This window comes from Poecilia latipinna, unplaced genomic scaffold, assembly GCF_001443285.1.
Source record: "Poecilia latipinna isolate Pla-1442-1.1 unplaced genomic scaffold, P_latipinna-1.0 Scaffold762, whole genome shotgun sequence".
In the NCBI taxonomy this organism is placed as follows: Eukaryota; Metazoa; Chordata; class Actinopteri; order Cyprinodontiformes; family Poeciliidae; genus Poecilia; species Poecilia latipinna.
Genome location: NW_015113378.1, coordinates 154,548 through 176,077, shown reverse-complemented (window position 1 = coordinate 176,077; position 21,530 = coordinate 154,548). Strand labels below are relative to the sequence as shown.

General features: G+C 38.3%; 2 protein-coding genes across 4 annotated transcripts; one reads left to right on the top strand and one right to left on the bottom strand.

Annotated features, from left to right (window-relative positions):
- Nucleotides 1-59: 59 nt before the first annotated feature.
- On the top strand, nt 60-6,228 carry cfap126 (cilia and flagella associated protein 126). Of its 2 annotated transcripts, XM_015046027.1 has the most exons (5): nt 60-171; nt 252-314; nt 647-718; nt 808-996; nt 5,764-6,228. In XM_015046027.1, exons 1-5 carry the CDS (start codon nt 145-147, stop codon nt 6,058-6,060), a joined length of 648 nt encoding a protein of 215 aa, XP_014901513.1. In that variant the 5' UTR covers nt 60-144; the 3' UTR covers nt 6,061-6,228. The 2 variants fall into 2 exon arrangements, with proteins under 2 accessions (XP_014901513.1, XP_014901514.1); XM_015046028.1 differs by lacking the exon at nt 252-314 and having other exon boundaries at nt 81-171.
- Nucleotides 6,229-9,630: 3,402 nt separating this feature from the next.
- On the bottom strand, nt 9,631-21,319 carry LOC106955720 (alpha-1,3-mannosyl-glycoprotein 4-beta-N-acetylglucosaminyltransferase C). 2 transcript variants are annotated; one of them, XM_015046047.1, is made up of 6 exons: nt 21,252-21,319; nt 19,057-19,366; nt 14,937-15,035; nt 14,653-14,794; nt 11,749-12,003; nt 9,631-11,656 (listed from the first exon to the last, which is right to left on the bottom strand). In XM_015046047.1, the coding sequence occupies exons 3-6, from the start codon at nt 15,030-15,032 to the stop codon at nt 10,770-10,772; spliced, it is 1,380 nt and encodes a 459-aa protein (XP_014901533.1). In that variant the 5' UTR covers nt 15,033-15,035; nt 19,057-19,366; nt 21,252-21,319; the 3' UTR covers nt 9,631-10,769. The 2 variants fall into 2 exon arrangements, with proteins under 2 accessions (XP_014901533.1, XP_014901535.1); XM_015046049.1 differs by lacking the exon at nt 21,252-21,319 and having other exon boundaries at nt 19,057-19,515.
- Nucleotides 21,320-21,530: the final 211 nt, after the last annotated feature.

The following is a 21,530-nucleotide window of genomic DNA, read 5'->3' as shown; positions in this document are numbered from 1 at the left end:
TTGCTTATGGCAGGCCCCAATAATAACAAAATCTCCCTTGTCCTCGATGGTTTCCGTAGTTTTTTTTCAGCAGCATTCAGATTAACAGAGTTGCTAAGCGACCAGTCAACAGCATAACAGATTCGGAAGGTAGCAGATGCAGCAATGTCTTCCAATTTCTCAGCCAACCAGGTAAACTCACTTCGTGAAAATGGCAAGAAATTACATGTTGTTTTTCTAACTTAGTAATGTATTTTTTTTTTCAATAAAAGTACGAGGGCACCTTCGGATCCAAGAGGCTTCTGAACTGGTGTCCGTCTAAAGACTTTAAAGAGGTAGTTATGGAAATTAACAGCTTGTTCCTGCTATGATTATCTGTAAATATCGTCGCCATACTAAAATAAAGGCATAAGTCATCTTTTCCTAATTTTTTTTTTTTGTTTGTTTGTTTGCTTGTTTGTTTGTTTGTTTGTTTGTTTATCCACGAAATCATCTTTTGGCAAAAACGAGGTGGTGATTTTTATTTATTTATTTATTCATTTATTTATTTCGCCGAAAGTGATTTTGGCAAATAAATAAATAAGAAAGAAAGAAAGAAAGAAAGAAAGAAAGAAAGAAAGAAATAAAGAAAGAAAGTTGATGATATTGTGGGTTTCCTTGTTTGCAGCGACCCAGTGCACACGTGGGTCACACCTCCTTCATTGTGAACAGCAGGGGTCATCTGCTCCCAGGGGTGAAGGTCTGCGCACTAAACTACTTACTTGTAATGTTTTTGTTTGAGGCATTCTCTGATTGGAGCATTCTGCATGTCTCTAATGCGGTTTACAGAAAGGCATAACCTGGCCAGATTTTAAGGGCACTTGGGATTTACCGACTCGTATCCCAGCCAACCACATCGACCCAACTGCCCGTTCAAAGGACGGTCTTAGGAGACTCAAGTTGTGGGGAATCTGCCCACCAGAGGAGGGAAAATCCCAATCAGGCAGAGGCAGCAGGAACACAGATGTTGGGAAGAAGGTCAGGTCCACACAAACAGTTTGATACGTTCACCTCCTTCTTTGAGCTCCCTTACTGAAGGATCTCCACAACAGATTATCTGCCTCCATCTTGTCGCTAACGTCACTCCAACCCTTTGCACATCCTGATTGCTATGCTTTCCTCATCCAGCGTTTTGAGGAATGTGGAAATTTTAACAATTTACTAATAATTTTGGTGCAGCCAAAATCAATCAGTCTGATTCTCATAAATCAAGTTAAACCAAAGTCAATTTTATGTGCTGTGTTAAACTTTTTTTTTTTTTTCAAAATGTATTTTCATGAGGTGTTCATAATTTGTTGCTTTTAAATTTGTTTTTAATCTATTTAGTTTGGTCGTGGGCAAGACACTGTGTCAGAGGGGTAAGGAGTGGTTAACAGTAGGCAAAGTGCAGAGAGGTGTGTTCTGCTTCCTGGTCTGGAACCTTTTACCTCCACCGTGTCACAAACCGAGGCCTTCAGGCTTCTTTCAGACTCACTTTCAAACACACAACTTCTATCTTGCTTCTACTGGTGGACTTTCACCTTCAGCAGGTTATCTTCCATCAACGTCCTCTTACCACAGTTCATGTTGTTGCCTGGTAACCTCATAGTCTATTGCATCGTTGAACGTTCTGTATCTATTATTGTTCTAAATAAGTGGACGTATTGCTGCCTCACGTGTACAAACATTGCTTATAAGCTAATTAAATGTGGCTATATGATGACTATGCAATTTATAATAGCTGTCCTTATATAGCTAAGGAAGTGGCCTTAAAAGGACACTTATATGGCCTTATATAAGGCCATATAAGGGGAGAGTAATAATCAAACAGCAAAGTGCTTCCAAACACAATTTTTTTCCTTTTTATTTAAAAGAAAAACAGAGTACATAAATCATTATATGGACACAAAATTCCCTCTTGTTAGCTAGTAGTCCCTGGGATTGCTTAACAATTTAAACAGCATGTCATAAATTCTACATTGTATAAACCTCTGTTGAGGTCACACTGGAACTGGCGTGTGGGAGTGCATTAATCCAACAAATCTGTAATTTTATGGCAGGAGTAACATAGTGCTGTCTGAACATCAGCACACTTATCTGTGAATATCATTTTTTTTCCTTCCTGATAGTAAGTGGCATAACTTACCACCATAAGAGACTGAAATACATTTTTTTTCCAATATTCCAGACCACAAGACGAATCCACTATTCCAAATTAAAGGCAATAACTAAGTCCTGATTTGCTAAGATGGAAAAACTACAAAAGATTATTTCAGACTGTGTTTTAAATGATATTTAATGGTTATTAAACTCCAGTTAGTGTCTAAAGCTACCCTCATGTCATCTCACATGGACTGAATGTTAGCTAGGTGGAGCATTTAGAGCACATGTGTCAAACTCAAGGCTCAGGGGCAAAATCCAGCCCACCATAAGTTTATATGTGGCTCTCTAGCCAAATAAATACAACTTTCACAATTACAATTATGCGTTTAAATATTCAATTATTTTATCAATCAAATCAAAGCTGTTTTTATCTGTATTCCTCCAAATTACATCAATGTGAAAAGATGTCCTGTAATAAGTATTACACAACAAACTCCTTATACCATCGGCACCAGACGGTTTTTTAAGCTAATTTGGTACAACTTTAGATTGACTTTTTTATTTCTGACCATGAGAAGCTACATATGGGAGATCTGGTTGGTCTAATTATTACAAAAATCAATTAGAAATCCATAAAAATACTCAACAATAACAAATTGATGGATTATAGCAGTTTTCATGTTTAAGATTTCTTTATGTACGTCCAGGGCTCGGTGGTCCCAGGTGCCTTAATAATGGGGCTTTTTGTCTTTTCCTGGTAGATGTTTCACCTTTCATTCAAAAGGTTTTTAACCCCCAGTTTGACCCAGATTATGTAACTTGCAGGAAGTAAAAATTCTAACCGGTCAAGTTCTGCCGGTAGACGGTTTTTACCATGAGTCACTGATCCTTTTGTTGTGACTGTGAGTCATTTAGGTTGTTCTCACCTCGGAGGCGTTTACCAACCCAAGCAACATGAGGCGTTTCGGTCCCAATTCAGGTCTGAATGGTTCCGAAACTGCCCTGGGGAGTATAGTGTAGATGTTCTCTCTCTTCTGTTCGTGACAATACTGTACACAGTAATTGGAGAGTAACTGGGATACATTTGAGCTGAGTTCTGAGGTACAGTAGACAACTTTTATAGTCGTCAGAGATTTTGAAAGGACTTGGTGTTCACCCTGTCAGCTAGGGGATCACAGACTGCAGGGTTTTCCACAACAACTTAAGCCACATTTGGATGGAAACATAACTATTGATTGGGATTCTCAAAAGAAAAAAAGAAAAAAAATGCTTGTGGGCCTGAATTTCACGGCGGTTAGTAATGTAAACAGTCCCATCTGTGTTGCAGTAGATTTGTCTTTTACTACCGTCTCCTGCTGCTGCAAATATTTGCATTGCGTCCTTTGAATGAGTCTTGCGCGGCTCATTTCATAAAGGGCCGGTCACAGCTAAGTGCTCTCTGCAAACCTCCTCATAGTTGCAAGCCTTGCATGGGCTGATGCAGTAAAAAGGTGAGGTTGTTTTAATTAAGTCTCCCCAAACCAGACTGCAAAACACAGAAAATATTTTTGGAAAACCCGGTATATGTCACACATATATGAAGGGGTCAGAAATCTGAGTCAAAGCTTCTCAAATTGATGATATTTTCACTCAGAATTAAGGAAAGGCTCTCTGATGTCTTTGACCATCGAAGGCCCATTGAAAGATAAAAATTGTCTTTTTGGGAATGCTGCTGCATATCCAAGTTTTGGGAGTGTGTAGCTGAAGAGATAAGTGAAATTGTAAAAAATAAACTTTTTGAACATCCAGGGCATTTGTATTGGTACTGCTTTATAAAAGTTAAATAACTAGAGTTGATTAATGGATATACTCTTCTTAATTTTCCCTTGTGTTCTGAGAAACTGGATTGGTTGTTTTGTTCTCTACTTGTTCTACTTTAAAAATAAATGCGTGTTTAAACAAAAAAGGCCTATAACAGTGTTCTAATCATGTGCAGTCAAGGTTTTTTTTTGTTTCAGTTTCTTACTTTAATCGTCTTTCTTTTTTAAAAATATATAAACAAAAATCTGTGTTTTCTAATCTTAAAAAAACCTCAGATCTCATGTGGTACCCTAATTTATTTTCACAACTGGACATCTCCAGGCCTAAATTTCCTTTTTAAAAAACTGCTTTCTGTTTGTCTAAATAACAGGCCATCGACATCAGCAAAACATTTTGAAGACGTTTCTTCAGTAATGACTTGAAGGAGATACATTTCTAATGTATCTTCTGTAGAAGCAGATTGTGCACATTTTAACTGAGAGAAAAGCGAATCACAATAGGCTCTCTTTATTTCTCTTTCCAAGTAACAGGAGCCCCAGTAGAGTAATTAAGTCACCTTGGAGAGCTTTGGGAATAAACAACTTCGCTTTTTCCTTTGGGAAATTAATACCATTATAAGATGTGAAGTGCTAAATGCGGTGTCTTCTGGTGATACTTTAGATTCCTCCCCTGAATCCCATATAAATAAACCACTAAAATGTAAGTTAAAAATTAAACCATTTGGGCTTGATCCCTGGTGAACTCTGGAAACTTTCTTTTTTTATCAATATCTTTAAAAAGACACACAAACAAAAAAGTTTTCTACACAAACATTGCAAACAACAGACACCAATTTCAGTTGATTTGGGTCATGTGGGGATGGAGGTCGATCTTTTGACCTTTAAACTTTTGTAAATATCTGCAAAGCAAAAGCAGGACAAATGCATTTTTCTTTTTTTTTTTTGCTGAAGACCAACTAAAATGTTTGACACAAATTTTGAATGATCTGAAGAACGTGAATTGAATTTGAATCTCCATCCCCGGAACATGACAAAGACAGAAACAACAGTACACCCTGGACAGGTCGCCAGTCCATGGCAGATACAGTTGTCTACATTTAGGCTATTGTTCTGGCTGCTTATCAAGCTAACTGCTACTGCTAACAATGATAATAATGCAAATTATTTTTCTGGGAAAGTCATTCAGACTGTTATGCCAGAACTGAACCTGTTTTACTTCCATGTCAGCAAACCTGTGTGACTGGCTGCTTTGAATATAAACACTAGTAGGAATACAACCTGATAACAATGTATTTGTTTCTATGTTGTGCCTTCAAAAATTAATGGTTATAAATAGATTGTACAGTAAATAGCTGCTCAACAATCTCCAAATTTCCCTGTCAGAATTCCAACATCAGGACATTCCTCCTCCTCGTATTTCCACCTGGGATCTTGGTCAAACTGAACGGACCATAAAGGTTAACACAGACTCTGCTCCTATGCTGAAGTCTTCTCCCAGACGGCAATTAAAAAAATATACATAAAATGATTACTCGAGAAACTATGTATATAATGAACCTGGAAAAAATATGTAAATATAGAAAATACACTGTAAAAAATGACTGCAAAATGCAATAATTTTTCTACTGGCTTTTATCCTTTTTTTCGGATAAAAGCCAGTAACAAACACTGTATTTTATTAATTCTCATACCTGAGCAAATAAGAGCATCAGTGAAACTGTAAAACTGAGAAACCAGAAGAATTTCTTATCTTTAATTGTTTTGTTTGTTGTTTCACCCTTTTTGGTATCTTCTTCCATTGTGGTTTTTTAACTTTGACAAGTCATTGTTTTTTAATAATAATATACAATAAACGCTCTTTCAGACCAGCGAGGACGAACCCCCGCCTGCTGCTGACCCGTCTAAAGAAGCTGAAATCCCGTCGGAGTCTCAGAGCCGCTCCATTGCTGGGAGCCAGGGCTCACAGAGACATGAGACTGGATCTGCTGCTCAACAAAACCTCCAAGCCACACAGAAGGATAAGCCAATAAGTGCAACTGAAGAGAGTCAGGCTTTGATAAGTAGAGCTGGCAGTGAAACCCAGGAGATACCAGAGTCCATATTGGGAACGCCACACAGAATCATAAGGTACGGCGCGACAACTGTAATGAATAAAGAGTAACATTCGAAACATGGCATTCAGGGAGTCAGAGTACAACTTATTGCAGACTATTGGGGCATTTGGAGTCCAATACTTTTGGGAATATGTAATGATACTGTACCTGACTTAATCTGTTTGCAGAGTTTCTCTCTCTCTCTTTTTTTCAAATAAAGTGTGATTATTAATACATTTTTGGAACCTAATATCTAAATGCAACCTTCAACAAATGTTTGATGGTTTCTAAATAATCTGAACTGTCACTTTAAAGGGGGGCACTATAAAAAATCATGTTTTGGGTTTTACATCATATTATAATGTTATTCCCTCATCAACAACGTACCTGGCATGTTCTTTGGTTCTTTCATGGATGATTATGAAATCCTCGAATCTCGAATCTCCCCTGGCAACCATTCAGTTGTGCCTAACTGCTTGCTCATACAAAGCACCGCCTATCTGAAGCTCCTCCCCCAAAGCCTGGGTCTCCAGCCAAGCCTTGGCCCCACAGATCAGTCCCCACGGAAACGCAAGAGGATCAGCCCCCAGACCACAGTGGCGCTAGCTAGAATAATTTGAACTATTCCTTTAAGTTTAAATATCTGAGAAAAAGGTAAAAAAAAATAAAATAAAGATAACAGAAGCTGTTCAACAATGTTACTAGTAACAAACACATTTGAAGCAAATGAAACATGTTTAACAGACTTGCATGATTTGGATAGAAGCCACCGTCCCAGCTCTGTGTGTCTCATTGTTCTGTCAGCTGATCAGTGTTATGAGTTCCAGCGTCACTGAACGCCACAGAAGAAAAAGGGATTGTTCTCTCCTCCAGCTCATCCACCATGCATATCTCTGGCAGATATGCATGTCAGTTTCAATTTTGATCAAAAGACTTACATTTTGATCAAAGATGTTTATATAAATGTAAATAAGCTGCTGTGGAATTTAGGTTAACATGTTAAAACCCCTTAGCTGTCACCCTCAAAATGCTTGCATGTAAGTCAATGGGTCCATCAGGACGCCGGTGTCATCGTGCCAGTTAAAGAGTTAAGATGACTTCATAATATTATTATTTTTTGCACCATGCATACTTCTATTTTCAATTCACTTAAGCTGGTTTCATAGTGAGGAAACAAAAGGTATTATAGTTGCTCAAAGGAAAGGGATTAGCATGTTGAAATGATGTTAATGGAGAGCTGCAATAATAACAGCTGGATGAGCCAAAGGCCATTTTGTACCTGGTGTGTACTGTAAATGTTCACAGGACAAGGCAGGGATTATCAGATTAACTGCTGCGACTGATGGACTCCCTCTTTCTGAGATTTTGTCCTATTTTTTTTTTAACCTACATCAGAGCAAAAACATGTTTATATTGTGTTATTGACTTATAAATGTAAATGTCGGCAGTTTTAACCAAATAAATACTTGAGTAAAATTTATTTCTGCTCATGCCAGATTAGGGATTAGCCTTAGGAGTTCTTCTGTTCTTTCACACTTTTGAAAACAATTTTAACTGACTGCCACACATACACGCGCGGATATAACCTTCAGTAAATGGAGATATAATATGGTTTTATATAAAACAGGAAACATTAAAAGAAAAAAAACAGCTCTTTCTAAAGTAATTATTTGATTTTGAAACAGAAAAAATAGAAAACATATAACCAAAAAATATAAATGTAGTTTTAAAGTGCTTATTGCACCAAATGTTATCCCTTTTTACTTTTCTACTCTTGACACAGGAACACAAGTATGACAAGCTGATGTTAGCATCTTAGGCTGATGTGCTTTCATCTAGACTTTATTCAAATCATAGGGAAAATGTGTTATAAGTAAAATAATCTGCTAGTGGAACTAGAACTTTTTCATCAATATTAAGGAATTATCTACTTAAAACCAGCTTCAGTATTTTCTTGAAAAGTTGCTTTTCGTACTCTAAGTGTTCTGAGATATTTACACTAGAAACTAAACCAAAACTACTTGGTAAGCTTTTGTGTTGTTGCAGTGTTCTGGCCAGTCAGTGTGCTCTTTCACAAATCATAACCTTCTCTGCATGTAATTTCAAATTAAATTTAAGTCACAGACAAACTGTTTAATGGAACTTCTCCCATCTACTTGAAAGATGTCACCAAGGATTGTCACAACTCGGTCACTCTATTTGTCAAAGGAATGTTGGCCAGCAGTCCCCACGCCGGTTACAGACATTTCAGATTGTTTTCATGTGTCGTTTCAAGATGATGCAATGATCTACAGAGCCATGCTAGAACAGTGCTGACCCCGGCTACTTTGAAGGAACTCTTAAAGACCCACCTCTAAGGCATCTTGTCTGTACTTCTCAACCTCTTCTACATCTCGTTGTACATTTCCCTCAATGCCTGTAACCATTTTAACGATTTAGTAAAATCAGTTCCAATCATTTAAAACTTCAACAAAGACCACGCCTCCAGCAAGCAATTGTTTCTTTGTAGCCGCTCCCCACACTGCCACTCCTGTCACCTCTGACCTAGCCTAACAAGTGGTCTTCGTTGTAAGTAACTTATTATTAGCTTTTTATTAACTACATTGTTACACTTTTATTTGTAAGCATCTACCACAGTGGGACTTGGAGAGAGGTTCTTGCTTCACTTTAGCCTGATAAAAAGCAGCCCCTTCTTCTACGCTTTGCTTCGGACAGAGGGTCTGGACCCTCGGCTACAAAGGAACGATTTCTTGCTGGAGTTGTGTTTTTTGTTGAAGTTTTAAATGATTGGAACTGATTTTACTAAATCGTTAAAGTTTGGCGGTGGCATACTGTATGAAATGTACTGGCTCAATTGTGAAGAAGAAACGCTATGAAGCTTACCAGAAATTAACTGAGCCAACTGGAAAATCAGCAAACTTTTGCCAGACACTGTGTAGAGTAGGGTTTAATGTTTAATGTCTTAAACATTCCTCTTGATGCCCTTTTAACTGTTCAATATTTGGAAGAGAGGTCAACTCTGACTGAATGGCTTTGTTCACTTCTTCCACCCCCTTTACAAAACGACAACCACAAGCAGATTAAAGTTAAAAAAAATGTTCACAACTCCTCCTTTTGTTTGCTGATTGGCCTAGATGACATAAATCCTGAGAAATCGAGTTCAATAGGAGAAATCCCTGACAGAGAATGGAAGGGAGATGAGAATAGAGGGGAATTGCATAGGAAAGCAATGGCCAGACTAGCTTCACATAGAAATTATCTAAATGTTACAGACCTAACACGTAATTCTAGACCCTCTTCATCATCATTGGCTGTTTAGACTATGCTTTAATATATCAAAAATGTAGTTTTCTATTTTCCTCCAAATCTTTCTCGTATTGGTTTCAGTTTTATAGAATCTGAGGTCATTTTAGTTGAGCAACTGGCCATTTTCTGAACTTCATATGTTTTCCCCTCACTATCTTTATAATCAGTATCCTAAGCTGTTCTTCTGATCAGTGTCTGAAACAAGTCATTTTACCCAGATTTTCAGGAGGAATACTTTTCAGTTAAAATATCTACAGTCTCCATGCCACGACTGCTGGATTCCAATTACTCTAATGCTGGTAAATCATTTCCCACATAGAAACCATTTCTGCCAAAAATGGTTTGATTTATTGGACTAGAACAATATTATTTTGAACACAGCCGTGGAAGTGGAAATAATTATAATAAAAGTCAAAAACCTTTATCAGTAAACCTTTGAACCAGTAACCAGTTGGTGCATAATTCTAATGGTTTTGGGTGTCAGGACATTTAGCATCAGTTTTTGTTGTGTGACAAACTCACACCTTTGCATAAATAACAGCTTTGGTCAGACAACAAATCTCACATCTTTTACCTTGAAACAGTTTTCAGATAAAGGATAACAATTGATTTGTCTGGAGGAAAAAAAACCCAAAAAAAAACAATTTCACAATTGCGGTGTTTCTACTAAATAAGAAACGCAACTAAAATTACACATGAGCACTGCATTATCCTTCTACTACTTCCTGTATTCTTCTTTGCAGTTTGTACCAATGGTGATATCCATTTATTGATCAAGTGAGTTGTGTGATGCCAAAAAAAAGGTTTTCTATTGGTTTATTGCAAAATAAACCAATAGAAAATATTTTCTATTAACCAAAAAGTTTGGTTTATTGCCAAACTTCTTGGTAATAAACCTGTATTTTTGAAGCAGCAAATTTATTTTCGATACGTCAAATTGCGCAATCATATAGTCAATGGAAACGCAGCTACTCTGATAGATATTACAGATAGATCTGAGGGTTTTACATATAATTAAAGACTGAAGTACACAAGCTTTGGTCCAAGAAAATGACACATTTGATCTGTGAGGTAGCACAGGTTTCCTTCTAGAAAATGTGATGCAAGAAAACATTTGCAAAAAATGATTTATACTTTAAGAAAAAAGGTACAAATACAATAGTCTAGAGAAAAATGGAGCATAAAAAAATGCTGCAGATTCTTACAGTAAGAAACAAAAAGACCAAATGGATTTAGTTTATTATTTACTATGGCTGTTTAATTTCTGTACATCATTTGCTTTGGTCAAACATCTCCAGGTTGGAAGCAGCTCCACTGAGGTATGGTCAATGTTTCATAACAGAAACAGTTTAGCACCATACACCCCAACTTCCCGTCACCACCACCAGTATATCCAGTTGGATGCCTTACTCCAACTGGAAAGCCAAATGTTAGTCAGGCTGAAAGACAGACAAACCAGCTACATTTGGCGTCAGGATGCGCTGGACTTCGTTGTGATTCTTATTTTCCGAATGATCACCCAGTCTTTCTGCCCGGCGGTCACCGATATCCTCAGACACGAAGAAGCAGAGCTGTGCAGTTTGTCTACCTCTCGCATCTCAAATTTTCCATTCATAAAAGCTCCCAGTGACTGGAAGGTTTTACAGCTCTTCATTGCTGCAGTGAATACGTCTTGGCCTAGCTCCACCTGACCGGAGTCCAGGAGGTCCTTTCCTCCTGATCCCGTTTCCACCAGTATCCCTGTCACCACCACAGGCTCCAGGAACACCACCGTCAAATAATCTCCTCTTTCTGGAGAGCGCCCCCAGAAGAAGCCCTCCCCGGGATCCCAGGCCAGTTTGGGGAAGTACTTCTGGTAGGTGGAAATGTTTGAATACACTTCAGCTGAGGGATTGGTGTATAGCCCCTCTTCAAAGTTCTTATCCTTTAGCTTGTTGTATATTCCCTGGAATGACGAAAAAGTGCCCATGTGTTGGAACAGCGAGGGTTTAAAGAGGATGGTCTCTCTTTGGGTCATCAGCTGTCGGAAATGAGACATCAGCCAGTCACAAGGCATTTCTTGGTAAAAGAGAAAAAGGAAGCGGGCCAGAAGAGGAAGGTCGGCGGACTTATAGAGTTTCCCAATGTAACCAAGGGCTGAAAACTCCAACATTGCCCACCTGCCCTTTTTTGCGTTTTGCTCCTCAATGTGCTTCCGAATAGTTGTGAGAAAATTCTGTGCTGAAAAGACGTCATCTTCCAGCTGGAGGTAGTACTGCCCCAGACCTGCACTGTAGTGGATCAGGAAGGAGTAATCCACATTCTGCTTGGAGCGGAACGACACCCGGTCGGGAGCGTCGTTGTAGTTCCTCTTCAAGCCTTCAGGAAGAAGCAGAGAGATTTGCATGAATAAACCACCGGCAAGAACATTACTCAAGCTTCTTGCATGGCTGGAACTCATCATGCTGCACCTGTCAGAGGAGGGTACCACTTCTGCGACACGTGGATGACTAAAAGCTGGCCTCGGTCCAGCTCAGAGGCAAACGTTGAGTTGATTTCCCTGACGGTACTGGTTACCCAGCGAACGTTGAAGTCTGCGATCAGCACCACCACCACCATGGAGGAGCGCTCTTCAGGAGACGACTGGGAGAAGAGCGACTGCAGCGTGGGAACCAGGTAGCTGCCCTTCTTCCGCTTGACTGACGACATGCCGATGGTTAGGAACTCTGAAATGTATCCAAACAGGAATTAAAATTTACATACAGTCATATTAATAACTTAGAACATGAGGCCTGAAAAGTACTTTTTGAAAGTAACAACCTTTATTAAATATTAATGTTTTTTTTTTGTTTTTGTTTTTTTTTTTTTACACATTTGTTAGAACTTGTCGTGATAATATGGTGTGAGGTAGATAATCTGTGGGGGAAAAAAAGAGAAAAAATAGACATCCTCTGCTCTTTGCTACAGGCGAGCAAAGAGCAAACTAGCTCTTTGCTAGTTAGCATGGCCATAGATGATGGAGAATAAACTGTTTTCCTGTGACTGGACGTCGTTTCTCCACCATTAATTCATTGAGCAGTGAGTACATGAGGATGACTGACAGCGCTAAGCCCCTCCTACTGACTCCAATTGGTTGTTTTTGGTTGGTAGTTGTGCATTTCTTTAAATGCACAACAGCAGCTCAGGGAGGAGTTGGGGGTGATCGATCTTTTCAGATTATCCGTCTCATGACATGATGTCACGACATGGAGACAGCTGCAGCTTTAAACATCGTTTTCATTAAGTTCATATTTCTCTATTAAAATGCAATGACTGATGTAATTCTAAATATTCTTTTCATTAACTGTTAGCAGAAACTCATTATAAACATAAATGAAGGCTAGAGTTAGTGAAATAAATGGTCTGTGGCAATATTAAAACTTATTGAATACATTCCAAGGCAGACAAATAAAATATGTTTCATAAACATATTTTTGGATGGAGGAGTTTATGAGGCAATTCTTTTTATAATCTAATATTCTGAACCCAACAAATGTTGATCTTTTGCTTTTAAGAAAACACACAACTCCTCAAATTATTGTTACACTTACAATGACCACTACTGTAGTTAAATTGGAAAATAACAGATAAATTAATTTGCCGCTTTATTTCATGCAGTTTTAATGATGGAGTGTTTTTAAAGGCATTAGTTGATGGATAGAGGCAGACTGTAATCTGCTTTACAGGGTTTTTTTTTTTTTTTACAAAGTGTGTTGCTACAGATAAGAGGAGGGTGAGGGACGCTGACGGGTTTTTATACGATAAGGGTTACAATGTCAGAGTTTTAGTGAGGTTTAAAGAGGGCCAGAACAGTCACTTCATTAATGGTGTCATTTAGAGTTCATTTAATTGTTCAAAAACAACTAAATTTGATTGTTGATTTTTTTTTTAATCAATACGAAATTAATAAAAATGTTATGTTTTAAAAGAGAAGAGCCAATCAAACCGACCTAGCCGTATGGCAGCAACAACTGGCATCAAGTGTTTGTGGTAACGTCACTGTGGAGCAATTGTGGTCCATTCTTCCTCGCAGAATTGTTCCCATTGCAGGGTTTTCGGACATGGACGGCCTATTTGAAGTCACGTCACAGCATTTCAATCAGATTTAACCCTTGGCTTTTCCCAGGCCACTCTAAAACTTTCCTTTAGTTTTGGTTTTTCTGAGCTGTCCAGAGGTGAGCTTGGTGGTTTGTNTCATCTTCGTCCTGCTACATAAATGACTGAGCTTTAGGTCACGAACTGACCGATGGTCATTTTACGAGACATGAATTCATGGTTCAATCAACAGAGCCGGGTCCTGAATCAGTAAATCAGCCCACAATCATCACTAAAAGTGCTAAAAGTGTTAGTTTTTCACCTGATGCAAGGAGGACACACCTTCCAAACTTCAGCTTTTGTCTCATCAGTCCACAAGACACAACAACACAAAATCTTACCAAGTATTTCTGGTCTAGTTCATAGTGCAGAAATCTCAGTACAATGGAAATAAGACAAAACTAACTTATAAGTTACTTTTCAACAAGATATAGGAGCTTATTTTAAATCAATAATTTCTTAATATTTATTTTTTTTAAAAGTACTAATTCCTTTGATAGATTATTTGGAAAAAATGTGCAGTTAAAAGTGGAATAATCTGATAGTGGAACTGATACTTTTTTATCAATATTAAGGAATTATTGTCTAAAAAATAAGCTCCTATATCTTGCAGAAAAATTTCTTATAAGTTTCTTTTGTCTTACTTCAAGTTAATGAAGATATTTTCACTATAAACTAGACCAAAAAATACTTGGTAAGATTTTGTGTTTTTGCAGTGAATGTTTTTCCAAAAGTCTTTGGCTCATCAGCTCACACTTTGAGTAATTTTTAGTCACTCAGCAGCGGTTTCTTCCTTACTGTTGGGTCAGGATTACTGCCTTTTACTGAGATTAACAATGTTATGTGGGAATTTTGGGATTTAAAGACCTATGTTATAATTCATGTAAATAACATATTCATTAAAAAAAATCAGGCAAAAGAAACCAAATCAAATTCTTTTGATGTGAAACTTGTAAAACGTTAATATGAACTGCAGATGTGTGTCTGCGCATGTGTGGTGAAGTTTTGATTAAAACAAGTTTGTCCTTCATTCAGTGGCATTACTCTCAGTGGGCAGAGGATCCAGGAATTTTACTCAAAGAGTAAGTGACACATGATAAAATTGCTCAAGTAAAAGTAAAAAGTACAGCATAGTAAAAAAAATACTCCTAAAAGAAAATTTTTTTCCTCCATAATTTTACTTAATTAAATGTAACTGAGTAAATATAACCAGTTACTAGTCAACTGTGAGTGGAACTCACTCTGCTGAGTGGATGGCGTTCCTGCCAGCAGCTGATAGGTCACATTGAGAGGCAGATAATCTCCCTGCTCCGCCCAGGACTCCTTACTGACGAGCCTCTCCACCTGCCAGTTCAGTTGCTTGGGAGCCGATCCATTCCAACCCTGAAAGACACAATCGACCAATGTTTGCTTGTTTCGTGGAACCACATCTGGAGGGGAAAACAGAGCAGACTCAAACATTTCCAGGTGTCGTTTCCTGTTGGACAGGATTCACCTCATTTTTATTTAGCTCGGGGGGTCTCACCGTGAGCAGGAAATCGAATGGATAGAGGAAGTACAGGACAGTGATGAGAAGCAGAACTCCCAGAACTGCATTCTTCTTTCTAGAACGCCGTCGCATTTCCTGTTAAACATCCAAACACATCGACATTTGTGTTGAGGTGACACCAAGTCAGTGCAACAGTAAATAATTCAGCTGTGAGGGGGATGAATATTTCAGGAGGTTCAGATACAGATAACACCAGGCCGTGTGTGTCCAGACTGAGATAAACTCACTGTGTCTTCTGGAGATCTGAACTCCAAAGATCGTTCTCCATCGTTACACTAACTAAAAGGGGTGGCATCAATAAAAGGTCAAAATCAACTATTTTGACCTTTAAGTCATTTTATGTTATTCCCTAATCAAAAACATACCAGGAGTGTTGCTTTGATTCTTTCATGTATGCTTGAGAAATCCTTTAACCTTCATGGCAACCATTCAGCTGTGCAAAACGCCTGGTTGGACCTAGCTCTGCCTTCATCACACAGCTCCTCCTCAGAGCTGCAGTTTCCAAGCTTCCACCTCTCACGACTCCCTCACTCAGCTCCTTCAGACTAGCCAGCAGCAAATAGCAAACACCTGGTGAAACAACATCTGCTGAGCTCTTTATACGAACTGATTCTCAGTGAAATCCTGTAAAAACCAGCTATTTATTAAACCTGCTAAAGATTTAATAGAAGAGGGACATTATGATGACTTCCTGAAGGCTGAGTTTCAGAAAGAGCAGGAATTTTTAAAGAGACAGAAGCCCAAATTCAACACGTTAAATAACAAACAGATTTATTTTAAGTCATAGTAGATATATAGAGCCTTTTTATAACAACTGAAGGTAACATAGTTACTTGATTCTGCTATGAAATAATTCCATACAGCTGGAAAACACCTGGTAATACTGCCCCTTTAAAACTAAGATACTGCATCGTCAGAGCGGTACATTCAACTTGAGGCCAGTGATAATCTAATGTGCTGGAACAGATTGTGCGGAGTATTTTGTTACGTTTAGACTTGACAGCAGGTTTCTCTGGAACCCTCTGCTGGACTCAGACCTCACAGCCTGACACAACAAGCCTGCAGCTGCTGCAGTTTTCCGACCTACATTTATGATTTTGTGGACTTTAACTTACGCCTGATTCTGGGAGAATCAATCCCAGATTGATTCTCCCAGATTAATCCATCTGGGAGAATGATTAATTCTCCCAGATTAATCATTGTTCATTACAGGCTTTTGAGTTCATAAGTGTTCCTTAACCTACGAAAGCAACTTTAAAGTCTCTGCTGTGTTAACCTGGAAAAAAAAAAAAAAAAAAAAAAAAATCCGCTGTTCAGATTGGGCTTTCACATATTTGGAGCTATTTTAGGGCTGTAAACAGCATCTTCAGGTGTTGAACTTGAGTGGTTTGTCTTTTCCAATATACTTTTTAATATTGATAAGCAATTACAAAATGTTGAAAGCATAAATAAAAAAATTATATAACTGCATTTTTAAAAACAGTTTCCGTGTATTTGATCTACAGATTCCAAATCAAAGTTAGCTATTAGAAGAAAAACATTTGTATGTGTGGAGAAGTTGTTATTCTTCTCCAACAGTACATTTGATTTCCATTCCAAATACTGGGATCTGCCTCCACCGTAGGCAAACAGCGAGAACAGCCCGTGTCCTCTGATTTCTTTCCCTTTTGTTTAGTTTTCGCCATGTCTTCGGATCTTACACCCCATCAATGTTTTACCAATTTATGATTCACATAGACCCATAAACCTTCTCAGGCCTAATATATCTTTTGTTTAATTTTGGGTGACATTTATGTTAGTACTTCAGGTAGAGGTGTAAAATATATGAAAGAATCAAAGCAACACTCCAGATTTGTTTCTGATGAGAGGGAATAACATTCTAACATGATGTGAAAAGTTGATTTTGCACCATAGCTCCTTTTTATTTTATCACTTTGCTAAAAAATAAAAATAAAAAAAAGATTTTGACTGTTAGTGTCATTTTGGCAAAGGCATCAACAATTTCTTTAATGTATAGATTATAAAAACAAATGACAAAAACTCGTTCCACCATTTTCTATGTTTTTATCCTATATTTGCATAAATTTCCCACAATATTATAACACTGATGTTATGATTTTTTTTCTTTGCTTGTTCAGTTCTTAATTTTGTGATTTAGCTGCAAGCAACATGCTTTTTTTATTTTTCATATTCATATATATGAAATGTTTCACTCAAGAAAATGTCTTTATTATTGTTGTTTTGAAATCTAAAATTGATCAAAAAAATTTTTGTTCTTTAACTATAAAATATAAAAAGGATTTGTACAGTAAGTGTACATAAAAAAGAGGGGATTAACTCAGATTTACGGCTCTAAACACATTTTGTTTGTAGGGAAAAGGGGAAAAATTGGTTATAGATTATAAAGGCTGCCGACTCTTGACTTAAACTGTTTTGTACTTTGTCTTGAGGTCTGTTCAACAACAAGACATTTAGGGATTCCAAATTGTGATGGAGAGAGCATATTTTGTTTTGAAAACAACTAAGTTTTATTTTTCCATTTTTCTATGAACTGAAAAGCGATTCTGAGCCATTTGGTGCAGTAAATTGTGAGTATATTCACACCTGACATTGTTGCAATCATCCAGATGATAAATGTCACACAAACTGCTGGAAGCACAAAGAAAAATGTGGATTTGTTGCGGTTAATATTGTTATATTGTCGGCAATAAATTCAAATTGTTGTGATATTGTATGACTTTTTAAAATTTAGTGCATTTCTAGTTTTTTAATAATACATGGTGACAAATAATGCACAAAAATCACAGATACATATTGCTGTAGATAGAACAATCCAAGGAAAAACAAACAGCTCCAGGTGTAAAATGTGTCAAATTAAGCTAGAAGTAGGTGTTGTGAAAACTACATTAAACTAAAACAGGTTTTAAAAACAACTGAATTGTTTTTAAAGTTAAGGTTTCTTTTAGTTATTTTTGGATCACATGGACATCAGATACAATATACATCCATTTTCTAACACCCTTGTCCCTTAGTGGGGTCGGGAGGGTTGCTGGTGCCTATCTCCAGCTAACGTTCAGGGTAAGAGGCGGGGTTCACCTTGGACAGGTCACCAGTCTGTCAAAGGGCAACACAAAGACACACAGGACAAACAATCATGCACACACACCTAGGGACAATTTAGTCAGACCAATTAACCTGACAGTCTGTGGGAGGAAACCGGAGAAAACCCACGCATGCACAGGGAGAACATGCAAATTCCATGCAGAAAGAGCCCGGGCCGGGATTCGAACCCAGAACCTTCTTGCTGCAAGACAACAGCTCTACCAACTGCGCCACATACATATTCAATAATTAGAATATTATTTAAGTAACTCCATCACCAAATGAAACACGTGATTACACAAATTCTTTTATATTTTCTTAATGTCTATCGTCTCATCACTTTTCTCCTAGCAGCTAATGAAAACGCGACAATTAAAAAAAAATGAATATGAATACTACAATGTGTGGGCGTATGAAAAGCAAGTTTACCTGCTAAAAATAATAGTATACACCCACCTGCTATTAAAAAGTACCTTATTTTCACAAAGTGCTTTTTATGTAGCCATGCGACACTTTATCAGGACGTGTCTACTTTATATGACTGTACAGTACTGAACAGAACATTGTAGCACTGTAATACAGGAAGAAAAAAAAAAACTCGACAGAATCGTTTGAAAACCCATCCCTTCATGGAAGTTTCTTTTCACGGTCTGGCTTTCCTCTGCTGGATACAAGACAGAGTAAATCAGGAAATGTTTATCTTTTCAACCAGCAGCCTTGGCGCTCGCGCTCACTCCAAATATAACCGAGGCGGCGGATGGACGGTATATTTGGCCTCAGCTGTTAGTCGAAGTCCCGTCTGCGCTAGAGTTTCTAAATACCGCTAAGAAAACAGCCAGTCGAAAAACCTGAGCAACAGGACGGGTGAGTTTGTTCCGTCGGTTCCCAACAGGTAACATGTCTCAGTTGCAGCTCGGGAAAAAACAAAACCAAAAAAAAACATGTCTTCCGACATTTCTACAAATCTTAGATGACATATTACAGTAACGCTTACCCTCTTAAGTGAAACTTCCTTTCTCTCTTTCCAGTGAGTTTGCCTCCGAGCCGCGGCGGAACCTCAAAGTCAACGCCTCTCCCTCCCCTGGATGGTACTTATCATGGATAAACAGCCTCAGAAACCCACAGACAGAAGCTGAATGCTTTGGAAACAGCTAGAGCTGCAGCGTTGTGCTCCTCTGCTCTCTGTCAGGACTGAAGTTTAGGCTGCCAAGCATCAGGTGGCGGCGCCCCGGCTGCGGAGGGAGGGTGTGTCGTAACGCCGGAACGAGGCCCAATCCGCTGCGCAGTTACACTCAGGGGCTGGGCTAGCAGACGGAAACAGAGAGGAAAAGCCAGCGTGGAAAGATTCAGAAATGACACCGAGAATGTATTCCCGTAAATTAACCGTTTAAGATAGTAGCACATTGTTATGCTTCATTCTTAAACCTGGTCTAATTAATTTCATCCAATCCCTAAATGATCAGTGTGAGGGATTTACCCCCTCCCTAAGAGGTGCTGACTCCAGTCTCGTTCCTCTTGAGTCATATAACTAACAATCAGATTTCTCCAAACTAAATATGTTACTCATAAGTTTTCTACTGATGGACCTTACTGACCACAGCACTCTGATTAACATCAGATAGTTAGAAAATTAAGATGATTTCTCTTTTTATGCAATATATGTAAACTTCTAGCTTACGATAAGAGAAGCAACTGTTGAAACCAAAAGTTTACTCGGGTCTATGTCTGTCTTTCTCCCCGTCTGTAGGTTAACCAGACCAAATGTCTCTTGTTTTAGGTCAATTACCAAAATAATTTTGATTATTAAATGCCAGAATAATGAGACAGAATATGTCAAACATTTATCTATTAATGGCCTCAAAAGCAGAAGTTTAAATTCAGAATGATTACTATATATAACTAGTGAAAGCTCAGATGACGATGTCATGGTTTCGGTAACATCTGAGAGGTTAACTGACAGCTGTGGATGTGTTTTAAGGTCATACCTGAAACTTTCTGCTTTTTTGTTGGACTCGATGGGAATGTCTAAAAAAAATCAGCCAAGATATCAGGAAGAGAATCAGGAGCAGCACCAGTTTGGTTCAACTTGGGAAATAATTTCCAAATGCTTTAAGGTGCAGCATTCAACTCTTTAAACAATTTCATCCAAGTATGGACATAATGGGAATTTACAACTGTCACACCGCTCAGGAAGGAAACGGGCAGAAATGAACAGGTTCAGGTCCAAAATGTGCAGAATGACCCCAGAACAAAAGCCAAAGATCTTGTGAAGATGCTGCTGAAATTGGTGACAAAGAGTCATTATCCACAGTGAAATGTCGTGGGCTGGAAGGTCACACAACAGAAACATAAAAAGCCAGACTGCAGTTTGCAAATCCACACGGGGACAAAAATCTTCATTTTGGACTGTTTTTTGCACCTCTGTTACATTTTGAGGAAAAAGGATGATGCCTGTACCGTCCTAACTGTGAAGCATGGTTGTGGCAGCATCATGTTGTGGGGTTGTTTTGCTGCTGTACGAATTTTATGATTCCATCATAAAATAGATCGAATCATGAGGAAAGAACATTACATGGCAAAAATATTAAAGCAATAGTTAAAGACATCAGCCAGGAAGTAGATTGGTCTTCCAGATGGACAATAACCCTTAGCACACAGCCAAAGTGGTTTTAAAGCAGCTTGAGGACAACAGAGTCAATGTTTTGTTGTGGTCCTGATCTTAATCCAATGGAGAAGTTGTGAGGAAATCTGAAAAGGCATGTGTGAGTCAGGCGGGCCGGACTTCAATCAGTTCCGTCAGAAGGAAAAGGCCAGTACTCATTCCAACCACACTATTGTGAGAGAGAAGTTTCTGGAAGGAAACCCAAAAGGCGAAACCAAGGTCATACAGTTCAAATGGAATGCTACCAAATACTGAGGAAATGTATGTAAACTTCAGATTTTGAAGACAGTAATAAAAAATTCTCTCACTCCTGTGTCATTTAGCAAATAGAAATAATTTTGATAATTGTGACTGACCTAAAACAAACCCGTGGGAAAACAGGTGACATTTATTTTCCATTGTCAGAATCCATCAGTTCTTCAACTGAGTTCTGCCTTGATTTATTCATACATGTTTGAGGACTCCTTGAATCTCCTGTGATTTGGATTTGTCTTAACACCTGATCATACAATGCACTGCCTACTTACCCAAAGCTCCAGCTTGGCGCTCCCACCTAGCACCTCCCCTACTCGGCTCCTCCACAATAGTGGCAGTAGCAGTTAGCAAACACCCAGTGGTGGAACTGCATATCTGCTGAGCTCATCATAGAAACTGCAACACTCCGAAAAATGATTGTAGACACCATCATGGAGAAACACTGTTGTCATCACATGCTGAAGGGGGAGTGTTAGGAAAGCTAGGAGGTTCTTAAAGAGACAGAGGCCAATTTCAGGGGCCAGATACAGCTATGATACCAAGTCAAATTT